Source organism: Alosa alosa, chromosome 11 (assembly GCF_017589495.1).
Source record: "Alosa alosa isolate M-15738 ecotype Scorff River chromosome 11, AALO_Geno_1.1, whole genome shotgun sequence".
Classification (NCBI taxonomy): Eukaryota; Metazoa; Chordata; class Actinopteri; order Clupeiformes; family Clupeidae; genus Alosa; species Alosa alosa.
This window is the reverse complement of record NC_063199.1, coordinates 17,371,606-17,396,607: the sequence shown is the minus strand read 5'-3', so window position 1 is coordinate 17,396,607 and position 25,002 is coordinate 17,371,606. Positions and strand designations below refer to the sequence as shown.

The window sequence follows — 25,002 nt, the reverse complement described above, 5'->3', positions numbered from 1 at the left end:
AACGTATCATCACTCTCAGGCGCCTGAGGGTTGGACAAAATTGCGAGTTAGCTGGCTAACCCGGGTCACTTTGGGAGTAGCCTAACCACTGATCTCTACTTTGGGAGTAGCCTAACCACTGAACACTGCACTAAGCAGCTATTGTTTCTAAAGTAGCATGTTGTTTGAAGATGAGGTGTTACTCCTGAAGTTACCTGTGTAAGCCAGTAGCCTTGCTTCATAATTCACCCTTCTGGTTCTCTGAAATAGTCATGTCCAGAACTGCACCACACTGGGCTGCCAATTTGTCATGCACCCAACAATGATTGACCCCATGTGTGTGGGGAGCTAATGTCATGCCAGAGAGGAATGAGTGGATGCATCACCAGACCCTGATGATAAAGGGTCAGATGTATTTTGCATGCCCAGAGTCCACAGCAGACTGCTTAAAGATGGACAGTCAGCAATTTATCATGTCCCCAAATAGAGGCGATGCAAAGACTTTTGGCTGAAGTGCTATGCAGTCTGCACTTCAGATGTTCAGAGTTATGCAGTTAATGCAGTTATGCTATGTAGTTATGCTAATTATGCTATCATATGACATGGAATACATGTAGCCTACATGCTATGTAGTTATTAAGATGCTAAGATACAGCTACAACATGCTTTTTCATTTTGAACCTGTTGTTTGTCTTTAGGTGATAAAGAACACCCTGGATCCAGTCTGGAAATCGTTTACTGTGCCCCTCATCTCACTCTGTAATGGCGATGTGGACAGAAACATTAAGGTCTGTCACATGACAACATGCCTAGCAGACTAAATGTGAACCACAGTTGTGTGGTTCATCAGATGTTCTCATACTGTGTGTTGTATTTTCTCCTTCTCGTTCTATTATTTATATAGTTTATAGTCAAGGTATTAAAATAGGAAAAAACAAACATGATGAAAAAAACACAATGAGAAAATTGTACAATACGCATTAGTCTACAAAATGTGTACAGCAATATTAGACATTTCTCTCTAGTTCTTGCTGAGGAAACATGTACAGTGTTGTCTTGTGTGTTTTGCAGGTGTTGTGCTACGACTATGACAATGATGGAGGCCATGATTTCATTGGAGAGTTTCAGACCACTGTCACCAAGATGAGCGAAGCTCAGAATTCCTTGGAGGTGGGTGTGGTGGAAGGGCAGGTATCCGGCTTCTCTTTCGCGTCCTTATTTTTGGAAAAGTTTGTTTGTTTGTTTGTTTACATTTCTTGAAAGATCAGCCCAGTGCTCCATGAGTGCTGAGAGACCGATGTTCTGGTCTTCATTAGCCGTATCAGATCAGAGCCAGATCCATGCTACTGTAACCGAGGTCGTTATTCGTCCGCCGCTCACGGCCCTCGAACCCGCACACCGGCATGGGAGTCGAACGCTCCAACCACTGAGCTAAAAGCTCAGGCTTCCAACTCAGCGTTTAGAAGCGTTCTTAAGGTTAGGGGTGTAAGGATTTACACGGGCAACTGGCACGCTAGCTCAGTTTGCCTCCGTTACACTACTGTCACCTTCCGTACAAGTCATTAAAGGAGAATTCCGGTGTGATATTGACCTAAAGTGTATTGAAACATGATACCGAGTGTGAACGTATGTCTCATAGCCCATCTCAGCTTGTCCCCTGCACTCCAAAATCTGGCGCTAGTTAGCCGATGCTACCAACAGCTTTTTCAATAGTGGTGCTTCGGCATCGGGCTAGCCATGCAAATAAATCACTGTTTTACACCCATTTACGAGGCTCAATGTATCTCCACACTTCATTGGTAGACTTCCGAGGGCCCTGACATTTAAAACGAGACATTGAGAACTTTGAAAAAGCACTGGTAGTTTACTTACAAGATGATTTATACAGACAGTATCTTCACAAAGTTTAGCGTTTGCAGCCATCTTGAATTTAGTCACGATAAGTCGAGCAACAAGTAAGAATGAACAGGTATGATAAGGGATCAGATTCCAAAAATAATTCAGTGGAAATGCATGGATTCCAGTTTCTTCCAGTAGCAGCTGTATACAGTATCAATACCCTTTCTCCACAGTCACGGACTGCTTCATTAATGATCCACATTTCCTCCCTGGCCCTTCAATAGTGGCACAACATGGCTAAAGTGTATTTCTGTCAGTGTTTGCCGTCGGTCTGCGGTTGCCCGGGATGACCTTGCGGTTGTTAGGAGTCATAAACAAAATATTTTAATGATATTCGGGTCATTTCTTGGGCTGGTCAGTTAAAATTAATTAAATATATATTTAGGCCTACAAATAGGCCTAAAATATTAAAATACAAGAAGGCTGGCATCAATACAGTAAAGCATCAAAAGGCCTACAGTAAAGTCAGCAGTAAAGAAGCTGAAGACTTGAGTAAAAAATAATAGACACCCCTTCAGGAAAAGCTATATAGGCTATGGGAAATGTTGGGAAAAGTTCTTAAAGAAGATGACAGTAAGTTATGGTCTATGTAGGCCTGCTTCTTGCGAAGCCATTTAAAAGTATGACAGCCAAAGCGGGCAGCCTGCAGGAATAAATGTTAGGGCACAGACTACACATCCTATGTATAGGTTCACAGATGCATAAAAGTTACAGTTCGTTGTGTTTGTGACTTTAAACAGTGGATGTGCTTTTGTAAAACTTTGTGCTTCATTCAGCATTATAAACCAGTTCTTACATGCTTGTTTTTGACCAGCAATGTATCTCTCTAGCCTACCTTGCCTCACCATTTCTGTTTTTGAAAAAGAAAGATGTATGTCCATGGCCTTCAAATCTTATCCTAGTGTTCTAATCCTTGGTGGTTGCGTGGCGTGCTTGCGCTCTTATTCTCATTCTCTCTCCCACTAAAACATTATGTTCTGCATGCCTAAATAAATTAGTTTGTTTTACAGAAATGGCCTACTGTCACACTGCATGCAGACTATAACCAAAAGCACACATTTTGTAAATAAGCGGGTCGGATCGCGGGTCGGGTATAATTTTGTCCTAATTAATATTCGCGGTCCGAGTTGCGGTCGGGTTGATTAAAATATCGGGCGACCGCGGGCCGCTTGTGACCAAACCCGCGCAACACTGATTTCTGTCCACTCAGATAAAGAGCAGCTTTAAGTGAAGGATCATTGACACCAGTGCGTGCAGTATCTCTGCTGTAGTATCTTAGCTGTGCAGATGTGGCTAGTTCACGTTAGGGAAGCAACATGGAGGACTGCACAGACACCTCATTCACTAGAGTGGTGTGTAAATCCCAGGGAGTGTTGTGTGTTAAGCTCCAGCAGTAAAATCAGAGAATGAATAGGAGTGGAAGAAATAATGGAGGGAGAAAGAGAGAGAGAGAGAGAGGGAGGGAGGGAGAGATGGATATGGGGAGGGGTGTGTGGCTGAGATAACAGGCCCTTTTGAGATGCAAATCAGTTTTAAACGCTTGTCTTGTTCACTAGTGCAGGCATCCAGTGTGTGTGGTGATGTGCCTTGGCATAAGCAGGCATGCATGCACAGCACGCGTTAGTGAGGAAGCGTGTTCCACTCACACACACTCACACACACATGTGCAGTGGTTTGTCATGGCTGACGTGACTGTGTATTACAGTCACACACCGATGTGTGGTGTGTGTGTGTGTGTGTGTGTTGGATCAGCTTCCTTCCCTGTCAGTCCCTCTCAGTAACTTATCTCTCTCTCTCTCTCTCTCTCTCTCTCTCTCTCAGACACACACACACACACAGACTCTCATACACACACATGCAAATGCAGGCTCATACACACATATGCATAATGGACACACACATACGTATGCACACACACACACACACACACACACACACACACACACACACACGCACACACACAGGTGAGAGACTTACACACATCGTGGCAACCTGTGTGTCTGATGTTACTACTCTAAAATGATGACTCACTTTGGATGCCAAAGATAATGTCTTTCCTCAGGCAACAGAGGAACATTTGATCTCCAACCATGTGTGCCCAGTCTGAATGGCAATCTAATTCCATGATGTTTCACTATTGTGTTGTTGTTATGCTGGATTTGTAGGCTCATACTGATGTGGTCTGGCATGCCCTTGTAGTGTAACATAATTTAAATGTGAGTAAATAATAATGTGAGATTTTAAAAACATTACTCTCCAATTTCAGGTTGAGTTTGAATGCATTAATCCCAAGAAACAGAAGAAGAAAAAGAACTACAAAAACTCTGGGATCATCGTTGTGAAGTCTTGCAAGGTAAAACAAAGAAGAAGAAGACAAATCCCTTTGAACAAATACATTTAAGACAGTTCTTGCCTAAGATGCAATTAGTGAGCTTACTCTGAGCATTTGAGTTGAAACACAAAATGTGGATAAAAAGAACCTCATTTAAACACATTATGTATGCACTGTAAAGCTCCATACAAGCTGTGAGTAACCGTTTTTAATTGAATTTTATATTAAGAATATAAACCAGCAAGGGTGCCATTTTCGCTGCCTCAGATTAAAATACTAACCTTAAATCCCCATTCAATACATCAATTATTGACAGGACAATACAACCTGCCCATGCTATAGAGACAACCTGTTGCTCATTGCATTGGCAGGACAATACAACCTGCCCATGCCTTAGAGACAACCTGTTGCTCATTGCTTGTAAACCTGCCAGCATTATGTGTGACTATTTTATTTTTCTGCTATTGCCCTTTTCCATGGTTCATTTATGTATTATGTGTGGCAAAAGGATAGCCTGGAGATTCCAGACCCAAATCTGAAAGATTAATGGTCTGGCCACGAATAATGTAATGGCCCAACTGGAGGGGCGGTACCAAGCGTGCATTTGAAAATCTCACTGCACGCAATTGGATAAGACTATGCGACCAGTGTTAACTGACTGATTCCGGACTTTGATACAATTGGATAACACTACGACTGTCATCTGTTTCACTCGCCTCTGGCCCACCTATATCAGATACACAGATGTGATTGGTTCCCCGCAATGCAAGAGGCAAAAGTTACGTGCATCATTACTCATTGCCAGAGTCTCTCGCTGAGCAAATGCTTCCGAGAGAACTCTAGATTCCCAGGGTAGCAAAAGGAGGGTTTAGTCATGAAAACTGTGCAGTATACAGTAGCCACGTATGTGCTTGGATAAAATGGTGTGGTTATGCATGGGTGAAATGGTGTTGACCTGATATGTGACAATGATCTGCCCACAGATCACAAGAGACTACACCTTCCTAGACTACATACTGGGGGGCTGTCAGCTCATGTTTACTGTGAGTATGACCTCATTTGTTTACACTTCACCCCATCTTCACACGCCTACTGAGAATCAATACATTTACCAAGAATGATAACTAGAACGATAACGGCAAAAAAGTGTTGCTCTAGCTAATATGAATAACAACGTCCAGACATCACAAATCGTTATCGCCATAGTTTATGTGTTGACGTTGTCATTCATTTTAGCAAGCAGTACCTTTTTGCTGTAATCGTTATAGGTATCATTCTTGGAGTGAAGGACCCTTTACCCTCATACTGCTGTGCTGTGGGGCTATGGTCATGAAGAAAAATAATTTGATCATTTGTTATATATCTGTGTCTGTCTATGCTGCTCTTTCGAAATACTGTGACTTTCTGTGTGTGTGTTTGTACTTGGCATTGACAGTGGCATCAACAGTTTGTTCATGTGGAGAAGTCCGTCTGTATAGCTAGGCGGGATGCAGTGAATACTGCAGTGATCTCATACAAGAGTATTTTTGTCAGAGGCAGAAGAGTGTGTGTGTGTGTGTGTGTGTGTGTGTGTGTGTCCATTCATCCGTGTGTGTGTGTGTGTGTGTGTGTGTGTGTGTGTGTATGTTTGTGTTTGTCATCACGTTATGAGCTAACATAAACAGGATGTTTACAACAAACAATGCTGAGACGTTTTGTTCCTCTTACTAAAGCCAGTCTGGTCTCTCCCTAGTAAACAAAAATGGGCGCTGTAAGAAATGACATATCCTGAACCCAATCATTATCACATATACTGTATTGTTGCATTACACATTGTCACTATACATTGTTAGAAATTTTGTTGATTTGTCCAGATGTTTCACTTTGCTGCATTGGTAGAGTACCAGTTCTTTCTATTCTGATGTGATTTTGGGAAGCCTCCCTTTTAGCTCCCTGGCCACATTCTGTAGAGTTTTGAGTGTATAAAGCTGTGTGCCGATGGTTTTATATAACATTGCACCTTTTTCAGTGGCTCGGTCTAAAAGAAGAGAGTGCAAAAGGAGAGCAACAAAATGCTGAGGTTACTATAGTAACAAACCTAGACGATGCTGAAGAGGTTGCTAGATCCTGATGGAAATGGTCTGAGAGAGCAGTGGCCTAGATAGTAGCTACCTCTGCGCCAAAACCGGGCCAGAGGGAAGCCAGATCAAGGCCGGATCATAGCCAGTTTAGGGCAGGATGAGGGTCTGGGCAGTGGCTGAGAAATAGTGGCAAGTGAGCTATTTTGTGCTGCAGTATTGTTTTGTCTGCGAGTTATTCGTTCTTTATGGAAATCTCCACTAGCAGCTTTGGTTTGATAAATGGTTGATATTTCCAGCCATGTTTTTTATGTTTTAAAAAAGACTTTTATAGAACTAATGTTGCCCTCAGACCCATCTTCATGTGGGATAAATTGTGTACATTATTTCTTTCTAAGATTAACAGCGTCTGATATTGGCTCGGGCAAGATTTACTGGTTAAGCGCAAATTCTACTCCCCCCCCCACCCCTTCCACTCCTACCCCCACCTTCACCCAAATCCTCGACAGCCCATAGCAGAGCTGCGCTAATCTTGGGTCTTTGTACAAGAGCGCAGACATTTTGGCGATGCAGAAAATAGCTCTCTCATTCTGTGGCACGGCGTTCAATCAGCTTCAGCCTGGATCTTATTCATTCTGTTATTACAGTACTTCTGCAGGCGATACACTGCTCTGCCAACACTCAGGGCTCTCTCTCTCGCTCTCTCTCTCTCCCTCTGTCTCTCTCTCTCTCCCTCTCTCCCTCTCTCTCTCTCTCTGTCTCTCTCTCTCTCTCTGCTGATCTGAGCGGGAAGAGGTCTAGAGACCAGTGATCACAGCAAAGCTGTCAGGGAAGCCAATCATGTTGATGCACGGCCATAGTGCTGTCATTACCTGCTTGTGGTGTGTATTTACAGTGCTGCTGGTCTGAGGCAATAACAGGATATGTTGCTGCCACGTACAGCGTGTTGTATGTTGTTATCATTTTACATCAGTATCAGTAATGGTCAGTCAACCTGTAAGCCTCATCTTCCTCACAGCTATTACCCATCGCCTCTGGTGTCGTTTGTTTGTTTTGTGTGTGTGTGTGTGTGTGTGTGTGTGTGTGTGTGTGTGTGTGTATCTGTGTCTCTGTGTCTGTGTCTGTGTGTCTGTCTCTGTGTGTCAGGAAGTGCCAGATGTCAGTGTTAGTATGTGTATGAGAGTGTGTTGTCGTTGAAAATGGCGGATGGCTGTCAGTCTCCTTGTGTTTATCTGGCTTTAGAGGCAGGGGAGGGGAGAGGGCAGCTTGGGCATCGGCTGGTGAAGTGGAGGCCTGCGGGGTGCACACAGGGTCACATAAACATAGTGACACCCTCATTCTGTCATATCCCATCTACTCCACTCACTCCCTTCTCACTGTGCACTCACATTGTGTCTCTCTCTCTCTCTCTCTCTCTCTTTCTCTCATTTCTTTTTATCTCCATCTCTTTCTCCATCTCACTATCTTCAACCACGCTTCTCTCTCTCTCTCTCTCTCTCTCTCTTACTGGGTTTCTTTTTTATCTCTTTTATCTCTCTATCTTACTCTCTCTCTCTCTTTAACCAGTTTTCTCTATCCCTCACTCTCTCTCTCTCTGTTTCTTTTCCTCCTCCTCAAATCCTCTCTGGCCCATTCACACTCCTCTCCTTCTTTAATTCACAAAGATAGCGTTCGCCTCAGGGCCAGTTAGGGACGTATGTAAGCAAGGCTCAGATGGAGGTTAGCAGAGGGACCTTAGTGCCCCAGTAAGCAGAGATCCCCACTGGACGGCTGGGCGTAGCAGCTGGACGAGGGCTCAGTGAGGTGTGAAGGTGTAGGATAGCCTCCAGAAGCACACTGTCAGATTACATTCCATTCACATGACGTTCAGATTTGAAATTAAAAGACAGTATGCCTGCGGGTGCGATCTCTTATCGCAATAGCTATAGCGAAAACTTTCACCTATTCATGCAGCTCTACTGATTGAGCAAGGTGGCAGCTATGAGATCATGGGTTCTCGGGAAACGCACACACTGTTCAAATGTATAACTTTCCTGTTACATAAACTGGTTTGGTGTGAAAGATAGGATGGAATCAATGTAAATACAAAACTGATATGGGGGAATAATTGTGTAGTGATAATTTTGTAAAGGCTAAATAATAATTTTCTGAACAAGGCTTGATTAGTTTCCTCCACTTTGAATGTAAAACCCTTTGAAAGTTGAAGATAAAACGCTGAGCTTAGCAGCCTTTGAAACCTTCGATGTTACTTCTCATGCCCTCAGGTTGGCATCGACTTCACGGCCTCAAATGGGAACCCGCGCGAGTCTTCCTCCCTACACTATATCAACCCACTGGGCAGCAACGAGTACCTGTCTGCCATCTGGGCAGTGGGCCAAATCATACAGGACTACGACTCGTAAGTCTGTGATTGTATAACATATATCAACACTATGATTATGATTAAATTCATCACTGGTTATGACTTGGAAGTGTTGATTATTATTATGATTATAATTAGGATTAAATTCATTACTATGGTTATGACTTGGAAGTGTTGATTATTATTATGATTATAATTAGGATTAAATGAATTACTATGGTTATGACTTGGAAGTGTTGATTATGATTATTATAATGATTAAATTCATTACTATGGTTATGACTTGGAAGTGTTGATTGATTATTATTATGATTAAAGTCATGGCTGTGGTTATGACTTGGAAGTGTGTGATTTATAATACAGGCGCATGACTCATTAGTTACATTACTTTGACTCTGGTTATGATTATTATGATTGGTAAGACCACAATTCTGTAATGGATCAATCAAGACTCTGGGGTGATTCAGCACCACTAATAGTCTGTGTTGAATATAACACAGATTAAATAACAGGACTAAGACTTGTTAGTGTCCAGCCAGTTTCCCCCACGCCTGGCAGATATCTGGTCCTGGGCTGAGTGTGTATTTCTGATGGTGCTGATGTGGTGAGCGTCATAGTAACCAGCTAAATCAGAGCTAACACAAGCCTCGGAGCCTGCCGCGGAATAGACAAAACCAGGAGCTGAAACCAGTTACTGCACAACACTACAACAAGTCAATGGTCAATGTCACAACTTCAGTGGATGTTATTTGCTCTTGATGAAGCTGTTTGATGAGTGCTGAGTGATTAGCTGAAAATGCATAATGAGCTCGGCACCCGGCTCATGTTAGTGACTGAGGGTCTAAAGCAGTTTGGTGAATATTGGCTGTCGTTAATCAGCCTGAATAATAATAATGTTTTTTTCCCCAGAGACAAGATGTTTCCTGCACTGGGATTTGGAGCCCAGCTCCCACCCGACTGGAAGGTGAGAGCTGGTTGATGTGTGTGTGTGTGTGTTTATGTGTGTGACCAAGAGAAAGAGATAGATAAATAGGGGGGGGTGTAAGAGTTTGTTTAATTCTGTGGAAAGAGATAAGAGTGAAGTCACAAGAGAACATTGAACAGGGAGGGACAGATGAAGAGAGAGACACGGGGAGAGATGGAGAATATATAATACATGCATACTGTGATTATGCAACTGTCATTCCATCTGGGTTGCTATGGCAGTGGACTGATGAAAAGGAGATTGGAAGAGAGGGAGACAGGCATAAAAACTGATAGATTGTTCGGCTTGGTTAAAGAGCAGACGAAGACATTGCCTGTACATTACCAGCCTGTCACAAGCACAGTTACAGAAAGGAAATGATGGCCAGAAGGCTCTGTCAAGATAGAATCTCAGACAATACAACAGGAAAGCATGGCTGAGAAACAGTAGGAACAGGGGATGTCAGGTGGCTGAGAAATATGAGAAGGTTTGAATGGTTGATTAATGGTATGCAATTAAAGCCAAAAAAAAATCCCTAATTACTTCTTGTGGCTTGCGTATTCACAATGAGTATAAATAAAACAGTGGCATGTTCCTTTAAGCTATCGCAGTCTTTATGATCTGACAGCTGAGGAGAACATATAAACTCTCTGAAGTGAAAAACTGTCTCGGGAACCCTCCTGGGCTTTCCATTCTGTGGCTGAGGATTCTTCACAGCCCATGTGTAACTGCAGGAAGTCAGTAAACATTCAAATATATTGGCATTCCTGTCCGCCAATTAGTTTTCTTATGTACAGCACATTAACTGGAAGAGATGGGTGTTTGGCTCTTAGGGTGAGAAGGAAGTAGGATAATAAACACAATTTAAGTTCACAACAGTAGGCCTACAGCTTAGTTGATTGGTTTAGCACCTATCTCATATCTGATCTGCAGAATGATTTGTGGAAAATTGTGCCTTGTGTTTCTGCTATTCACTTGAAGGTTTCCCACGAGTTTGCCATCAACTTCAACCCCACAAACCCGTTCTGTTCAGGTAAGAAGAAGAGACATCTGTATTCCCATACAGTTTGCAACTTCAGCTTTCCCCCCATATTTGACTGTGGACTAATTACTAAATAAAAGTGCTCCCTAACTCTTGTTGCGGCCAATGTCAGAAGTTCTCTTCAAAAAGGGATAAACAAAAATAGTTGAAAATTAGTAAAAATGTGCAACTATTTAATAACCAAAAGTCCCTACTTCAAAGGTGTGCTGCTGATACTCACAACTCCTTCAAAGGGCGTTCTTGATCTCCCTGTTTTTTTAACATCTGTTGTGTGTTTCCTCTGTTTGACAGGTGTGGAGGGGATTGTCCAGGCCTACTCTAACTGCCTCCCCCACATCCGATTCTACGGCCCCACCAACTTCGCCCCCATCATCAACCACGTGGCTCGCTTCGCCTCCCAGGCTCTCCAGCAAGACACGGCTGCGGTGAGTCCAACCAACGAGACTCGAGAAGGAAAGAGTGAGAGTGAAAAATAGATATTAGAAGAGGAGAGAGAAGGAGGACAGAGATAAGTAAAGAGAGTGATTCATAATGATGAGGAAGGAGTGAATGAGGTGATGAGAGTGAGGGCCAACTGTGCATATGTTGGAGAACGCAGCGCAAACAGGAACTTGGGCATTCTGCAGAAAGCGTGCGTTGTCTTCCTTTCTTCCTTTTGCATTGAATGTACTTAACTTGCGGCTCATCACGCAATCAACACGTTGCTAACCACTAACACGTCACCAACCGCTAACCGCTTAAATATGTGGTGTCCACAACTGAATGGAATCATTCAATCGCATTTGTATAGAAGAACAATGGAATAGAATCATGGAAAAGCTGACCAACATAAAAAACAAAAGTAAAGGCTGCTTTTAAAATGGTACAAATGAGTGAAGTAAGTGCTCAGAATACTGCTTCCATTGTGTCTGGACGTTTCTCCCATGCATACATCAAACACGCCATCTGATTTACACCATCTGTTAAAAGATAGATAGATAGATAGATACTTTATTGATCCCCAGGGGAAATTCAAGAAGACATGAGCTGCCCGCCGTTGTTTTCATACATACAATAGAACACATAATCAGACACTCCTTCCTAGTACATCTCCTATAGTTTTGCCCCAAACTCCCACTTTTCCCCACAGCCCTCCCATGAATACATGTGCATTAGTCAGAAAAGGTGTGACATTCTGCGCTCCTGTAGCAGGTAGATTGAGGTTTTAGCCATGTGCGGTCTGTTCATACTTATCTTGCCAGATTTTACACACACGTTATATTGAAATGACACCTCAGATAGGTGCTAACATGTTAATACATCTGTCCCTGAGCATGAAGAAAGAGAAGAAGGCAGCAAGAGGAAGGGAGAGAAGGACCACTGAAGAGCAGAGAGGATGGTGAGATCAGCGAGTGAGGACTCGTAGAAACAACTGATGAGAGACAACGAGGGGGAGGACGGAAATGAAGAAGGGAAGAAAGCTGGGTAGAAAGAAAGAGTGATTTAGAAAAACAGGATAAAAGAAGGACTACGAAAGGAAAAAGAGTGAGAATAGAGAGGAGACAGAACCAAAGATGAAAGTGAGAAATAGAAATGAGTGATTAATACAAAATTAAAAAAATAAAAAACTATCTGTGCAGGCGCTTAGTTTCTCTGTTATTATCAGCAGCACTGCTGGAGTCAATATAATAATTGGGGACCTGGTTCCTGGCAATCACAGGTCTCTTTCACCACAGCACTCAGTGTGCCTGTTCACCACTGCTAGGTTAATTACACCAGCAGAGCAGCCTGTACTGGCGCCCAGCGCACAGCTGTGCATCCAGAGAAAGAGAGAAAAAAGAAAGAGAGAAAGAGAGAAGTAGAGAGAGCAGAAGAGAGGGAAAGAGGTGGGTAGAGAAAGAGAGGCATTAGATAATTTGTTTCCATGCTCTGGAGTTTTAGTGAACATTCACTGCCAGTGCTTCAAAGACCAAAACATATTGTGATATTGGCTCTGTGCCGAACGGTTTCTGTTAAAAGTAAATATTAGAAACCACTGAACCAGCTCATCTCCACGCTCAGTGTGTGCACCAGCCTCCCCATCACAATTTCCACTGCTTTGTCCACTTGTTGACACGGCACCGCTCTTAAACCACACACCAGCCACAGACCGGTCTAAACAAGACCTCATTGTCCTGGGTGAAAGACAACTACAGTGTCAACAGGGAAGACTGCAAAAAGAGTAATTGTAATATTGGAGGCAGTCAACAATAAGGCCCAAAGTTGTCTCATTGCAGTGTAAATTGAACTCTAGAGCAGTGTTTTTCAACCTTTTTTGTGCCACGGCACACTTTTGACACTTAAAATGTCCCACGGCACACTAACATCCTGTGTGAAGAAAAAATAAACATACCATAGCCTAAAATTTCAAATAATACACAGATATGGCCTCATTATGGCTTCTATGCAACACCTGCTCAACAAAACAAGCGCCCACTGTTTCATTTGTAGGTGACTATATCTAATTTAATTGATGTTATGAACTGGATATGTGATGATTCTGTGGATATGTGATGATACTGGATATGAGGATGATACTGGATATGGGGCCCCCCAGTGCTTAATTTGTAAAGTGGGAGGTGCCGGAGCGCAAAGGCGGAGTGGATCCGGCGACTCAAAACGGGGATTTGAGGTTACGGACCAACAACAAAAAAAAAACTGCGTACATAGCTCTGACTAAAAAAAACTAAACAACGCGGTGTGTACACCAGGGCAATGTTTATTAACTTCAGAACTTGCAACACACTGCACTGCATGGTGTAAAATGTAAAAAAAAAAAATTGCAATGATGACCACCCAGTAATCAATAATCAACTAGATACAGTGTGGAATGATTAGTAATTTCTGATTGACACATCTGAATACCTATCTGAACACCTATTCCCCCACACACACCTCCCCCCAATCAAAACACATCGGAACTGACACATAATATGTCACAGAGAGGGAGCGGGAGACACAAACACTCACGCGCACACACACAAACACACACAAGCGCGCATACAGACCGGGAAAACAGGAGATACAGGGGAACCAACAAAACAGTCCAACAAGGGGCTAAAAGCCTCGGCGCTAAAGTAGGCCCTATGTTATATATTGCAATGATGACCACCCACACCCAGTAATCAATGATCAACTAGATACAGCGTGGAAGCGTGATTTCATCCTACCGTAGCTTAGGCCTACTTGTCCAAAATGGCCCACACAGCATCCAGACCCCCGGCCTCCACTACCCTGCTTCTTTCTTTACACCTCTCTACACCTCCTTTAGAAATCCATGACCTCACGGAAGGGGTTGAACCGGGCAAGCGGCGGGCCGACAAGGCAAATGGGGAGGAGATGGTAGAGGTGGTATTCCCTGAAAGCCCTGATGACATTCCGCGGGCTATCGATGCAAAACTGCTGGCAGAGCGTCTCAACTTCTCTCTCCCCGAACAGCGCGTCACCCTCCTGTGGCCAATATTGTGGATAAAGCACTTTCAAATACTCGATTAGCTTGTTGTATCCTGTTTGGTCTTCCCTATTTCTAAAGACTAATAAGAAAGATATCAACATTGAACACTACACAAACAGTAATTTATTTATTTTTCGTTTAGGCCAGGGGTCTCAAACTCAAATGAGCTGGGGGCCACTTCTGCCAACGTCATCTGATTGGAGGGCCGGCTATTTCTGAAAATGCAATGTTCTTTTTTTCAAATGCCACACAAAACTGCAAACAGAAAGTGCAAGTGTTTTTATCTAGTTTTAGACACCTGTGCTAGCAACCTTAGCTTATAAATAAAATAATGATAAAATAAATATTAATACAAATTATAAAACAAACGCATAAAAAACAAAAGCATAAAAACAAGTATGTGTGTGTTTCACACCAAAAAAAAAATTTTCCTCTCATAACTTTTTTAAACCTGGCAAACTAGGCATCAGGGTTAAGAAAGCAACACCATTGGATTTTTATATCAAAATTTCAAAAGGCCATGGCTTGAAAGTGGTCAGAGATAAAGTCCTACTGTAAATGTAGAAATCTTTGAGTATAAACAAAAGTTTATGAAGGGGGTAAATGTACCCATCACTGAATGGCAAGCACCTCAAATTATGCACATTTCAGTAAATACTGGATGAACATATTTGAGCAGGTTTATTTTCCTTTTTTCATATTACCCACATAACAAATTAACAGGAAAACACCTAAGATGTATACCAACTCCTAAGATGTATATGGTTTAGTGATGTATTACTAAACCACAAGGCCTACAATAAAGTATTCTGGTCAAATCAGTTTCTATCGCGGGTAATCTGAGTACCCAGAAGTTCGCATCATATTGCGGGTGACTTTGTAGTTCTTTAGAGCCCTGTTTCTACTAGCCCTGCGGTCTGTACCACGTCCATTACGGACACTTTCATCACGATTACCACTGCAACCTCCAAGCTATGTTGGGCAGAGGGTCGAAATAAGCATGGTATGCTTAGTAGACACCGTCGTATACACATAAAGGCGCACCTCCATTCACAGGACGACTGTGACTATCACTGTCAATAGGCGATCGATCATAATCTCCAAAAGGATATTCTCCTTCAGAATCAGAATAGATGAATAACATAGCCTACCTAAGACTTCATCACACGTGAACGTTTTTCAACATTAGGTGTAGGCCTATTTCTGCTTCAATTTGTGCAAAACTATGGCCTGCGTCGCTCCCGCGTCATTACAATGCACGTCTTTGTGTTTCTCGCGTGTAATACAAGTTTTTCCTGAAAACTTTGCGCAGCGATTTTGGGTTTGAATCAAGCTCTGTATGTCTAGCACATAGTGGAGCAGAGTAGGCTACAAATGAGATTTGTCACCGTACTTGGATCTATCGTCTATTTTAATCAGTATCGTTGTTTGTCGCAATTAAAAATAGCCTCAAGGGCCGGATTACATTATTATTTTGACATACGTCGCGGGCCGGGTGTTTGAGACCCCTGGTTTACGCGATTTATTTTTTATATTGACGTAAGAGTTGACGGATCCAATAAATAAGGTTCCGGAATCAACGTCGGAGGTGCCGGAACATGTTCCGGCGTGTTCCGGCTCAAATTAAGCCCTGGGGCCCCGTTGTACAATGCCTGCATATCACAAATAGTGCAATCATACTGTAACGATTTGATAGCGATACACACAGTTGTTCAATCAAAAGGTTTATTAGCTGAGAACGAGAGCAGGGACACAGACCAAGACACAGAACTCAATACACACGGGGCAGGTCAAGCAGACACACACACTACACATACAGGGGAGGACGCAGCCCCCCACACAAAAAGGATCACACACGAGGGAGAACTAAAAGGGAAACATGTTACAATAAAGATGCTAACATTACACTCAAAACTAAGGAGAAACACAGACATAAACCCCCCAAATGTTCGCTCTCGTATCCCAGGATGCCCTGCGCGGGAGAACGCTATGCAATGTCTTGTGCGCCGACATTACAATACAATCAATGAGAGCATGTGGTTATAAATTCTTTGATGCAACCGTTGCTTTTCTGGACCAGTGAGTGACATTTGGGTAATTTTCTGCGGCACACCTGATGATCTCACCCCGGTGTTCCAGTTTAGATGGTGAGCAGGTTAACTTGTGATATTTGCATAAAATCAACAATGAATATTCAACAAGACCCTGCCTACTTGTTAACAACGCTTTGCTCTGCCTCCGCTCTTCCAGTGCTGGAGATTCACATTTTCACAAGCCTACAGTGCGTGACAGAATATGAAGCAAGATCTTGCCGAAAACATGCGGGAATCGCTATGTATAATGCATGTCTGCTTAAGCATCCACACAAAATGTTGTGCAAACAGGAAATGTGTCAAAGTAAATCAGCGAAGGTTTTATTGGGTTTCGAACATGAGTCTCACTGAGGCAAAATGTTCCAAGCAGTAAGCACTATCACCACTACACCACAGAGAGCAACGCTTGTCATTAGTCTATTAGTCTACTAGCTTACTAGCTATCCTGATGTCCATGTTAACTGGTGATAGCCTATAACATGAGCAAACACAGCGAATGCATGCCTTGAATAATGCAGATTAATTTTGCCTCAGTAATTTTGCATCACAAACAGTAACAAATGACCCCATCAGACGTTGCTCGTTTTTTGTGCAGAAACACACATCGTGATTATAATGCGCAAAAATTATGAAGATCACTTGGGCCTCGAACTGCTCACTAAAATAGCAAGCTAGCAGTAATAGTCCACCCTGCTAACCAATTGCACCACTGGTTATTTTGTATCTATGCAATAGCATGGTGTTCCTATTAAATGAATGTAGGTCTATGTTGTCTTGTGACCGCTTATTTGTCAATCGATCAAGATATTCATTATAGCAAACATCTAGGCTAAGTGAATGTTTTGCAACAGGCTGCTGAACGAGCAGTAAGTAGGCTAAACTATTTTCTAATTTAGGCTACGTGGGAATCTGAAACAGCAACATCTGTCATCAAACTCTCTAGCTACATCAAAGTTTTGTAATATATGCTACCATGATAACCATTTTGTGTCGTCAAATTAGGACCAACACAAGAAAATAAGTTTCATGTGTTCACTTCAAATCATTAGACAGCTCACTGCATAACTTCACCGAGACATGACACTAAGGCAGATGACACATGAGGCAGAGCAGATTAAGAAGTAGGCAGGGTCTTGTTGAATATTCACTGATTTTATGCAAATATCACCAGTTAAACTGCTCACCATCTAAACTGGAACACCGGCACAGTGGTCGAGGAACACTGCTCTAGAGTATTCTAGACCATTTGAATGACACTGAAGAGTGTTAATAAATCCCTGTAGTGGAATTAGATGGTGTCAGTGAAATAGACACAATTTTTTGCTATAGTTAAGAGTTGTGACACTCTAACCCCAAACACATCCAATAGCACTCATCTAAAAGTCGTTTAAAATTCAAAACACATTCTAAAATAATTTTTTAAAATCAAAACCAGACTTCTAAATCTAGAATATATACATTTTAATCCTCATTGTCCCTGGTAGCTCAATATTTCTTCTCATTTGTTCTATTTCCGACCATCGGTATTGACCATAGTAGTTTGATAGCATGATGGGAAGAATATCGCGCATTGAAGAGAATCTCACATGGTTCGGCTGCTCAGCGTGGTAGAACAATGCTCTCCTTCAGGTCAACAAGCTGTTGTTTATCAGCGCTGACTCACCACATGCACTGTTGCGTGTTCAGGATTGGACAGTGAGCCCCTACAGCACCAACGTGTGTTTAAGTCCACCTAAATATTTGGAGCACAATACTTGTTTTTCTGCCATCAAATATAAACATGTGGAGGAATGGATTTGAAGATGTTATGTTTGACGTGTGTGTGTGTGTGTGTGTGTGTGTGTGTGTGTGTGTGTGTGTGTGGTTATGGGAGTATGGATGTGTGTGTGTGTGTGTGTGTGTGTATGTTTTGATGAATGTATTTGGATTGGCTGTGTGGGAGTTGTGTTGATGAGGAAGTTTAGTAGCAGGAAGAACAAAGGATTATTTTATTATTACGGAAGACTCAGTCAAGACCATGTACCAGCAGAACCCTAACTGCTCGGCAAAGAAAACTAGACACACGCAAACACACAGTCACACACACAGACATGCACACACACACACACACACACACACACACACACACACACACACACACAAACACACAAACACACACACACACACACACACACACACACACACACACAAAACACACACACAAATTGGGCTCTCTCTAGTCAGTTCAAAGTGTGTGTGGCTGGAGCTCTTTGAACGTTGTCTCAGCATTTCTGCTCTCTCCAGTTATCAACCCAGTGGAGACCAGCCATTAAAATCTCTTTTCAATTATGGCTATTTATAGAAGGTGATTCAGTGAACAAATGTTCTCTGTTTTTTCCCTGTTGTTCCTCTGTTTTAATGACTAGTGAGGCGATGCCCCATGGTGTGGTATGTTTGCAGCCCAACAGCACAGACTATGGTGTATGTGGTGAAAACACAGTTGAAATGCTTTGAAACTGGTTGATCCGTGTAGGTAGGGCCTACTCTGTGTGAACACAAAGAGGTTTTAGGACTAACACATAATGATGAATTAGGTACGGTTTTGTGAAACAGCGTATGCTATGTAGGTAGCCTTTGTGTAGACACACAAAAAAGGCATTGTGACTAACAATGTTATGAAGATGCTTTAGGTAAGATGAAGAAGCAGTATAGTTAACTCTGTCTGATTGCTCATATCAGATACCAACATTCAAGAGATCTAGAGAAAAAGACTGCTACGGATATGATGCCTTTGTAATGCCAATTGCTTGATATCAAGTTTTGAGTTAAAGCATAAATAACTGCTTGCTTAAGTGCATAGATCAGGCGGATGGACCCCGGGTGATTTGTGATGCCGCAAAGAAGCAAAAAATGAAGTTAATAAAGTGTTTTGATGTCGACAGGAGAGTCGTGCAGTAAAAGGGCAAATGTCAGAAGTACAGAGCCACACTGGCCAGAATGAGGTTTTAGATGGGGCTATTATTTCCCTGCCCTCGCGGCTGACCTCTATCTGTGTGACAAGGCCGCATGATCAGACAAACAAGGTCTGTGTAGTGGCAGCGCATAATAGCTAGTCATTATTTAAGCTCCTCTTAGGGAAGAGCCTTGGGTGCTTTTTGTCCCTAATTGCACCCTGTCACCTCAGAGAGAGAAAACAGAGCAGAGAGTGAGGCAAAAGCAGAGAGAGAGAGAGAGAGAGAGAGAGAGAGAGAGAGAGAGAGAGAGAGAGAGGGAGAGAGAGAGAGAGAAGTATTTTAATCTGTGGAGGTGGGAGGAGAGGGGAGCACTTTTTTACCCACTGCTTTCAGATATAGAGGAAACCAGAGCTAGAGGTCTGCAGCCTGTCAGAAAGGGTTTTGCAGGGAATAGAAGCACAGTTTCAGGGAATGGAAGCATTCATATTTTATTTCACGCTGTGTGCTTCAGGGCACAGGTGATTATAGCATACATGTGCACATGTAGAGACCCCTTTGAAATAGGATTGCAACCTGTCAGGGAAATGTGTGGCATTAAATGTAGTGAGGGGTATTAAGATGTCTTCTCAGGTGCAGTATACCTGAAGGCTGCTGTAGCAAACATGTGGTGCCTGCAGGAAGTGACATTTCAAGTTGAGTATATCTTCTTACTCACTGTTGATGAAATATGTTTGACATGGCTTTCTTATTCATACATATTCATACATTCAAATATCTTGTCTGGTTTATAGGCTAACTTACCCAAACAAATGAATATACTTTAGCATATTTTTGCTCAATTAACACATTTTACAGTTACCATTCTGCCATCCTTCATCTGCAACAAAAAGGTGGTTTGTGGGACAGTCAGTTGGTCAGATGGTTTGTACATTTGCCTGCCAATATTGCGATGAGACTTTTATCTCACATTTTGCTTTGAAATTCACACTCGTGTTCAATGGATACTATATATTGTTCCAGTCCACACCCATGGGCATACAGACTCCTGCCTCTTCCCTGCCATTATGGCAGCTCTGCACAAACATGCATAACAAAGAGCAAACGGAATAGATGTGAGTGGAGTATACTATCTACTACCCTATCAGATCACACTACTGATTATTTGTGTGTTATCTGTATATATATATATCATTTTACATAGTTGAAGCTGGCTCTACTGTGCAGAACCATTTGAGTGTGATTTTTGATCATGGAATGGGTGTGAATTGTGCTTGTGTGTGTGTGTGTGTGTGTGTGTGTGTGTGTGTCTGTCTGTCTTTCTGTCTGTCTGACTCTCTGTCTTGTATGTGCATTTTCATATGTGTGTCTCTGTGTGTGTATTTTGTTTTTCCCCCCTTTTATCCTAAGTGTCTAATGAGCTTGCCTGCCAGCACATTAGAGAGCCAGACTTCAGACGTGGCCAGCCAGGGGAGGGCTGCTGGGCTGCTGAACACCGGCCATCATTGGTGTCTCTTGAGAGGAAGGTAGTTCTCAGGGCTGGGGGGGGGGGCATGGATGAGGTGGTGGTGATGGGGTGTGGTGGGGAAGGGATGGGACTGGAGTATGGGAGAAGGCGTTGGTGATGTTAGTCCAAGAGGATGGTAACCAGCTCAACAGTCAGTTACCTGTCAGATTGTATGCTTAAAAATGAACATATTTAAGCAATATAGCACGAGTGAGAGTGGGGTTGGTCATGGATATTCCCACGGGTGTTGTTCGGCCGTATAGGCAACAATCCCATATCCATGACCAATCCCATATCCATGACCAATCCCACTATCACGAGTGCTATATTGCTTTTATACAACAATTCAACCTCAAACTAAATAATCTGAAAACAGATTTTTTTTTATTGTTTAAAAATGTTAATTTCGACATCGTTCTTACCAAAGATTCTAGAGCGCTCCGCTCTAGAATCTTTGGTTCTTACGCATCAATCTATAGTTCCCTTTTCAATAGACAGCGTCTTGGTTGCTAGGTAACCAACATTCCAGATCCCTCGTTACGGGTCTTTGTGGTGTACATCTTGAAAGAAATGTTGAAAGTAATGAAATTGAAATTCATAACTAGGTTTGCTGCATGCATGTTACAAGGACACTGGGCCATGTCATGTAAGGGACATGGTACTGCAAAAAAAACGGAAACATAGTCTACATTGCAGAACCATTCAACTTTATTAATTTATGGCGAATAAATGTTACACTACTGTGCACAGCCTGACGTGACGATGCTAGCACGTTAGCAGCGGTTAGCTAATTATGCTAACGTTAGTTATCTACATCTCCTCCAAGTGACAATCATATTATACACAATGCTGGCAATGCTGAGAACAATTAGCATCCTCGTTTATCTTACTTACAATGAGTTGACTGTGTGGCTTAATCCACAGATGTGGTGAAGCACTGTTTCGTTATGGTTTGCTAAGGAGTAACCCATTGCTTGAAATAGTGGAGAGCTACTACTACTAGCTGTAATCACCACCACCTCATCCATGCCCCCCAGCCCTGAGAACTACCTTCCTCTCAAGAGACACCAGTGATGGCCGGCGCTTTGACATGAAAAACACAGACTATCTTGCACTAGCTGCAGCATGTGAAGCAAATGAGGATGCACCTTTCTGTGTCTCTGAGGTAGATGTGAGCAATGCCTTTAGAAGGGTTAATTGTAGAAAAGCTGCTGGACCGGATGGAATTTCTAACAGGGTTTTGAAATCCTGCGCTGCTCAGTTAGCTCCTGTGTTCACATTAACACATCATTGGCTCAAGAGACAGTTCCTACTTGCCTCAAGCAGTCTGTTATTGTTCCAGTACCGAAAAACAAAAGTCCATCATGTCTGAATGACTACCACCCAGTAGCCCTGACGTCTACAGTGATGAAGTGTTTTGAGAAGCTTGTGAAAAAACATTATCTGCTCATCCCTCCCTGCCTCCTTGACCCCTCCAATTTGCTTACAGAGCCAACAGGTCTACAGAGGATGCCATCTCAAACCTCATGCACACCACCTTAACTCACCTGGAGGAGGGGAATGGGAATTATGTGAGGATGCTGTTCATTGACTTTAGTTCAGCATTCAACACGATAGTACCTCTCACCTTGGTCACAAAGATGAAGGCCTTGGACTGAAAACCACCCTGTGTCACTGGATATTTGACTTCCTCACCAACCGTTCACAAGTGGTTAGAGTGGGGGGTCTGACATCTGACTCATTAACCATCAGCACTGGTGCTCCCCAAGGCTGTGTTTTGAGTCCACTGCTGTACAACATCTACACACATGACTGCAAAGCCAACAGTAGTCATACCTCCATCATCAAGTTTGCAGATGACAGTGATCTTGGGCCTGATTAGTAACAACAATGAACAGCTCTACAGCTCAGGATCAGGTTGATGAGGTGGCACAGTGGTGTCAATCTAACAGCTTGACACTGAATATCAATAAAACCAAGGAAATGGTAGTGGATTACAGAAGGAAGCAGCAGAACTACAGTTACACCCCACTAATGATCAGCGGGCAACCTGTAGAGAGAGTCACAAGTTTTAAATACCTTGGTGTCCACATTACTGAAGACTTAACATGGACTGTTAACACTCAATATGTTCTAAAGAAGTCCAGACAACGACTCTACTTCCTTCTACATCCATCATGAAGGCCTTCTACACTTCAGCGGTTGAGAGTGTTCTAACTGGTAGCATCATCACCTGGTATGGGAACTCCACAGTTAGAGATTGTAGTACTCTGCAGAGAGTAGTGCGCTCAGCTGAACGTACTATAAGAACTCAACTCCCTGCTCTACAAGATATCTATTCCAGAAGAGTACTCCTAAGAGCCCAAAAGATTCTGAAGGACTCTTCTCATCCTAACAATGGATTATTCCTACCGCTGAAATCAAGAAGACGCCTATGTAGTCACAAAGCCAGAACTGAGAGACTCAGTTTTTATCCCCAGGCCATCCGAACTCTGAACTCACACTATACTGACTTTGCACACATTCACTCCTCAGCACTCTCAAACATTTCCCAACTCTGAACTCACACTATACTGACTTTGCACTCTTTCACTCCTCAGCACTCATGACCCCCCCCCCCCCACACACACACACACACACCTACAAGACTTTTACATCCCTCTCCCTATGCTACAGACGTTTTATTTATTTTCTTATTTCATCACACGTCAAAACACACACACACACACGCGCACACATATCTGACTTTCTCCAACTTTTGCACATCTCCATAGAACTTTTTATTTATTATTTTGGATTTCTCCTCCATCTACCCATGTCCTTGATTGCCTAGCCTTTCTACCCCCCACCCCACCTCCATCCCCAACACACACACAAAAAACACACACACTTACATCATCACTGTCAGTCATCACCTCACATACATACAGCACACTGCTTGCTACAGTAAGCCTCCTCTACATACTTGCTGCACACTGCCCGCCCCCCCTCCCTACATACACAGCACATTGTCTTCAGGATCTTCTCCAACACACATCCTCTACATACTTACAGCACACTGCCCCCACCTACCCACACACACACACACACACACAGTCACTGCTCTACTCCCCTCCCGCCCACACACACATCTTCACTGTCATCACTCACATACATAATACATACAGTACTCTGCTTGCAATAGTAAGTCCCTTCACCATACTAGCAGTACACTGCCCCCCCCCCTCCCCTACCTACACAGCACATTATTTCATCAGGAAGCTTCTCCAACACACATCCCCAACATACTTACAGCACACTGCCCCCCTTCAGGAAGCTTCTCCAACACACATATTGCACACTGCCCTCTCCCCACATACACAGCACACTATCCCATCTCCCCTGTCATCCCCCCAACACACACACCAAGACCCCTGGCAGTTGGGTTAGCCCCTTGAGCCGTGGATCTGCTCAAGGTTTCTTCCTTGGTAAGGGAGTTTTTCCTTGCCCCTGTTGCTCTCACACACACACACACACACACCTCCATGACTTTTAGCACTTTTATTTCCCTCTCCCTATGCTACAGACATTTTTTATTTTATTTCATCACACGTCAAAACACACATACACACAGGAGTTTTTCCTTGCCCCTGTTGCTCTTGGGTGCTCCTTGTTGTCCCCCCCCCCAATCCCAATCCTCCCCCACCTTTCTTATGCAGCCCTTGCCACTTAATCTACTAAACCCCTCTTCTACTGCACTTTTTTACCCCCCCCCCCATAAATGCACAAATAGGCTGACACCAGACATAATTTCACTGCATTTCTTACTTCCAGTAACTATATGCATGTGACAATAAACTTCCTTGTATCCTTGTATCCTTGTGTCAAATCTTCGAATTGTTTTGCGGAGTGATTTATTAGCTGTGCAAAGTCTGAGTTGAAATGTCCAGGGATATTCCAACTCATGGAACGTCTCTCGGCCAATCAGAAACAAATAAATAGTTCCATAGAACCCAATTGTTGTATAAGAGGGTGTGTGTGTGTGTGTGTGTGTGTGTGTGTTTGTGTGTGTGTGTGTGTGTGTGTGTGTGTGTGTGTGTGTGTGTGTGTGTGTTAGCTTTAAGGACTTAAAGTGTTAATCCTCTTGCAGACAGAGGCGGCTAGTGATCTTTACCTAGTGTTGGAGGTTGATGCACTAAAAAATCAGCAGGAAGATGTAAAACTACCCCAAGATCAAGAAATAATGAAGCTTTATGGACCCTTTCAACAATAAAAACAAAAACAATGCTTGAACGTTCTATTTGGGCCCCAATCTACTTCCTCTGCATTAAGATAACATATGGAATGTTAAAAAGGAAGCCTTGTGGGGCCAACTATGATGCTGAT

General features: G+C 42.9%; 1 protein-coding gene across 1 annotated transcript in view; it reads left to right on the top strand.

Annotated features, from left to right (window-relative positions):
* cpne2 (copine II) overlaps positions 1 to 25,002 on the top strand; it is a 41,884-nt gene that overhangs the window by 9,575 nt on the left and 7,307 nt on the right. Inside the window, exons 7-14 of the mRNA XM_048257527.1 lie at positions 678 to 767; positions 1,051 to 1,149; positions 4,145 to 4,231; positions 5,194 to 5,253; positions 8,532 to 8,665; positions 9,539 to 9,593; positions 10,575 to 10,626; positions 10,927 to 11,060. Coding sequence (XP_048113484.1) covers positions 678 to 767; positions 1,051 to 1,149; positions 4,145 to 4,231; positions 5,194 to 5,253; positions 8,532 to 8,665; positions 9,539 to 9,593; positions 10,575 to 10,626; positions 10,927 to 11,060 — 711 coding nt within the window. The remainder of the gene's footprint in view (positions 1 to 677; positions 768 to 1,050; positions 1,150 to 4,144; positions 4,232 to 5,193; positions 5,254 to 8,531; positions 8,666 to 9,538; positions 9,594 to 10,574; positions 10,627 to 10,926; positions 11,061 to 25,002) is intronic.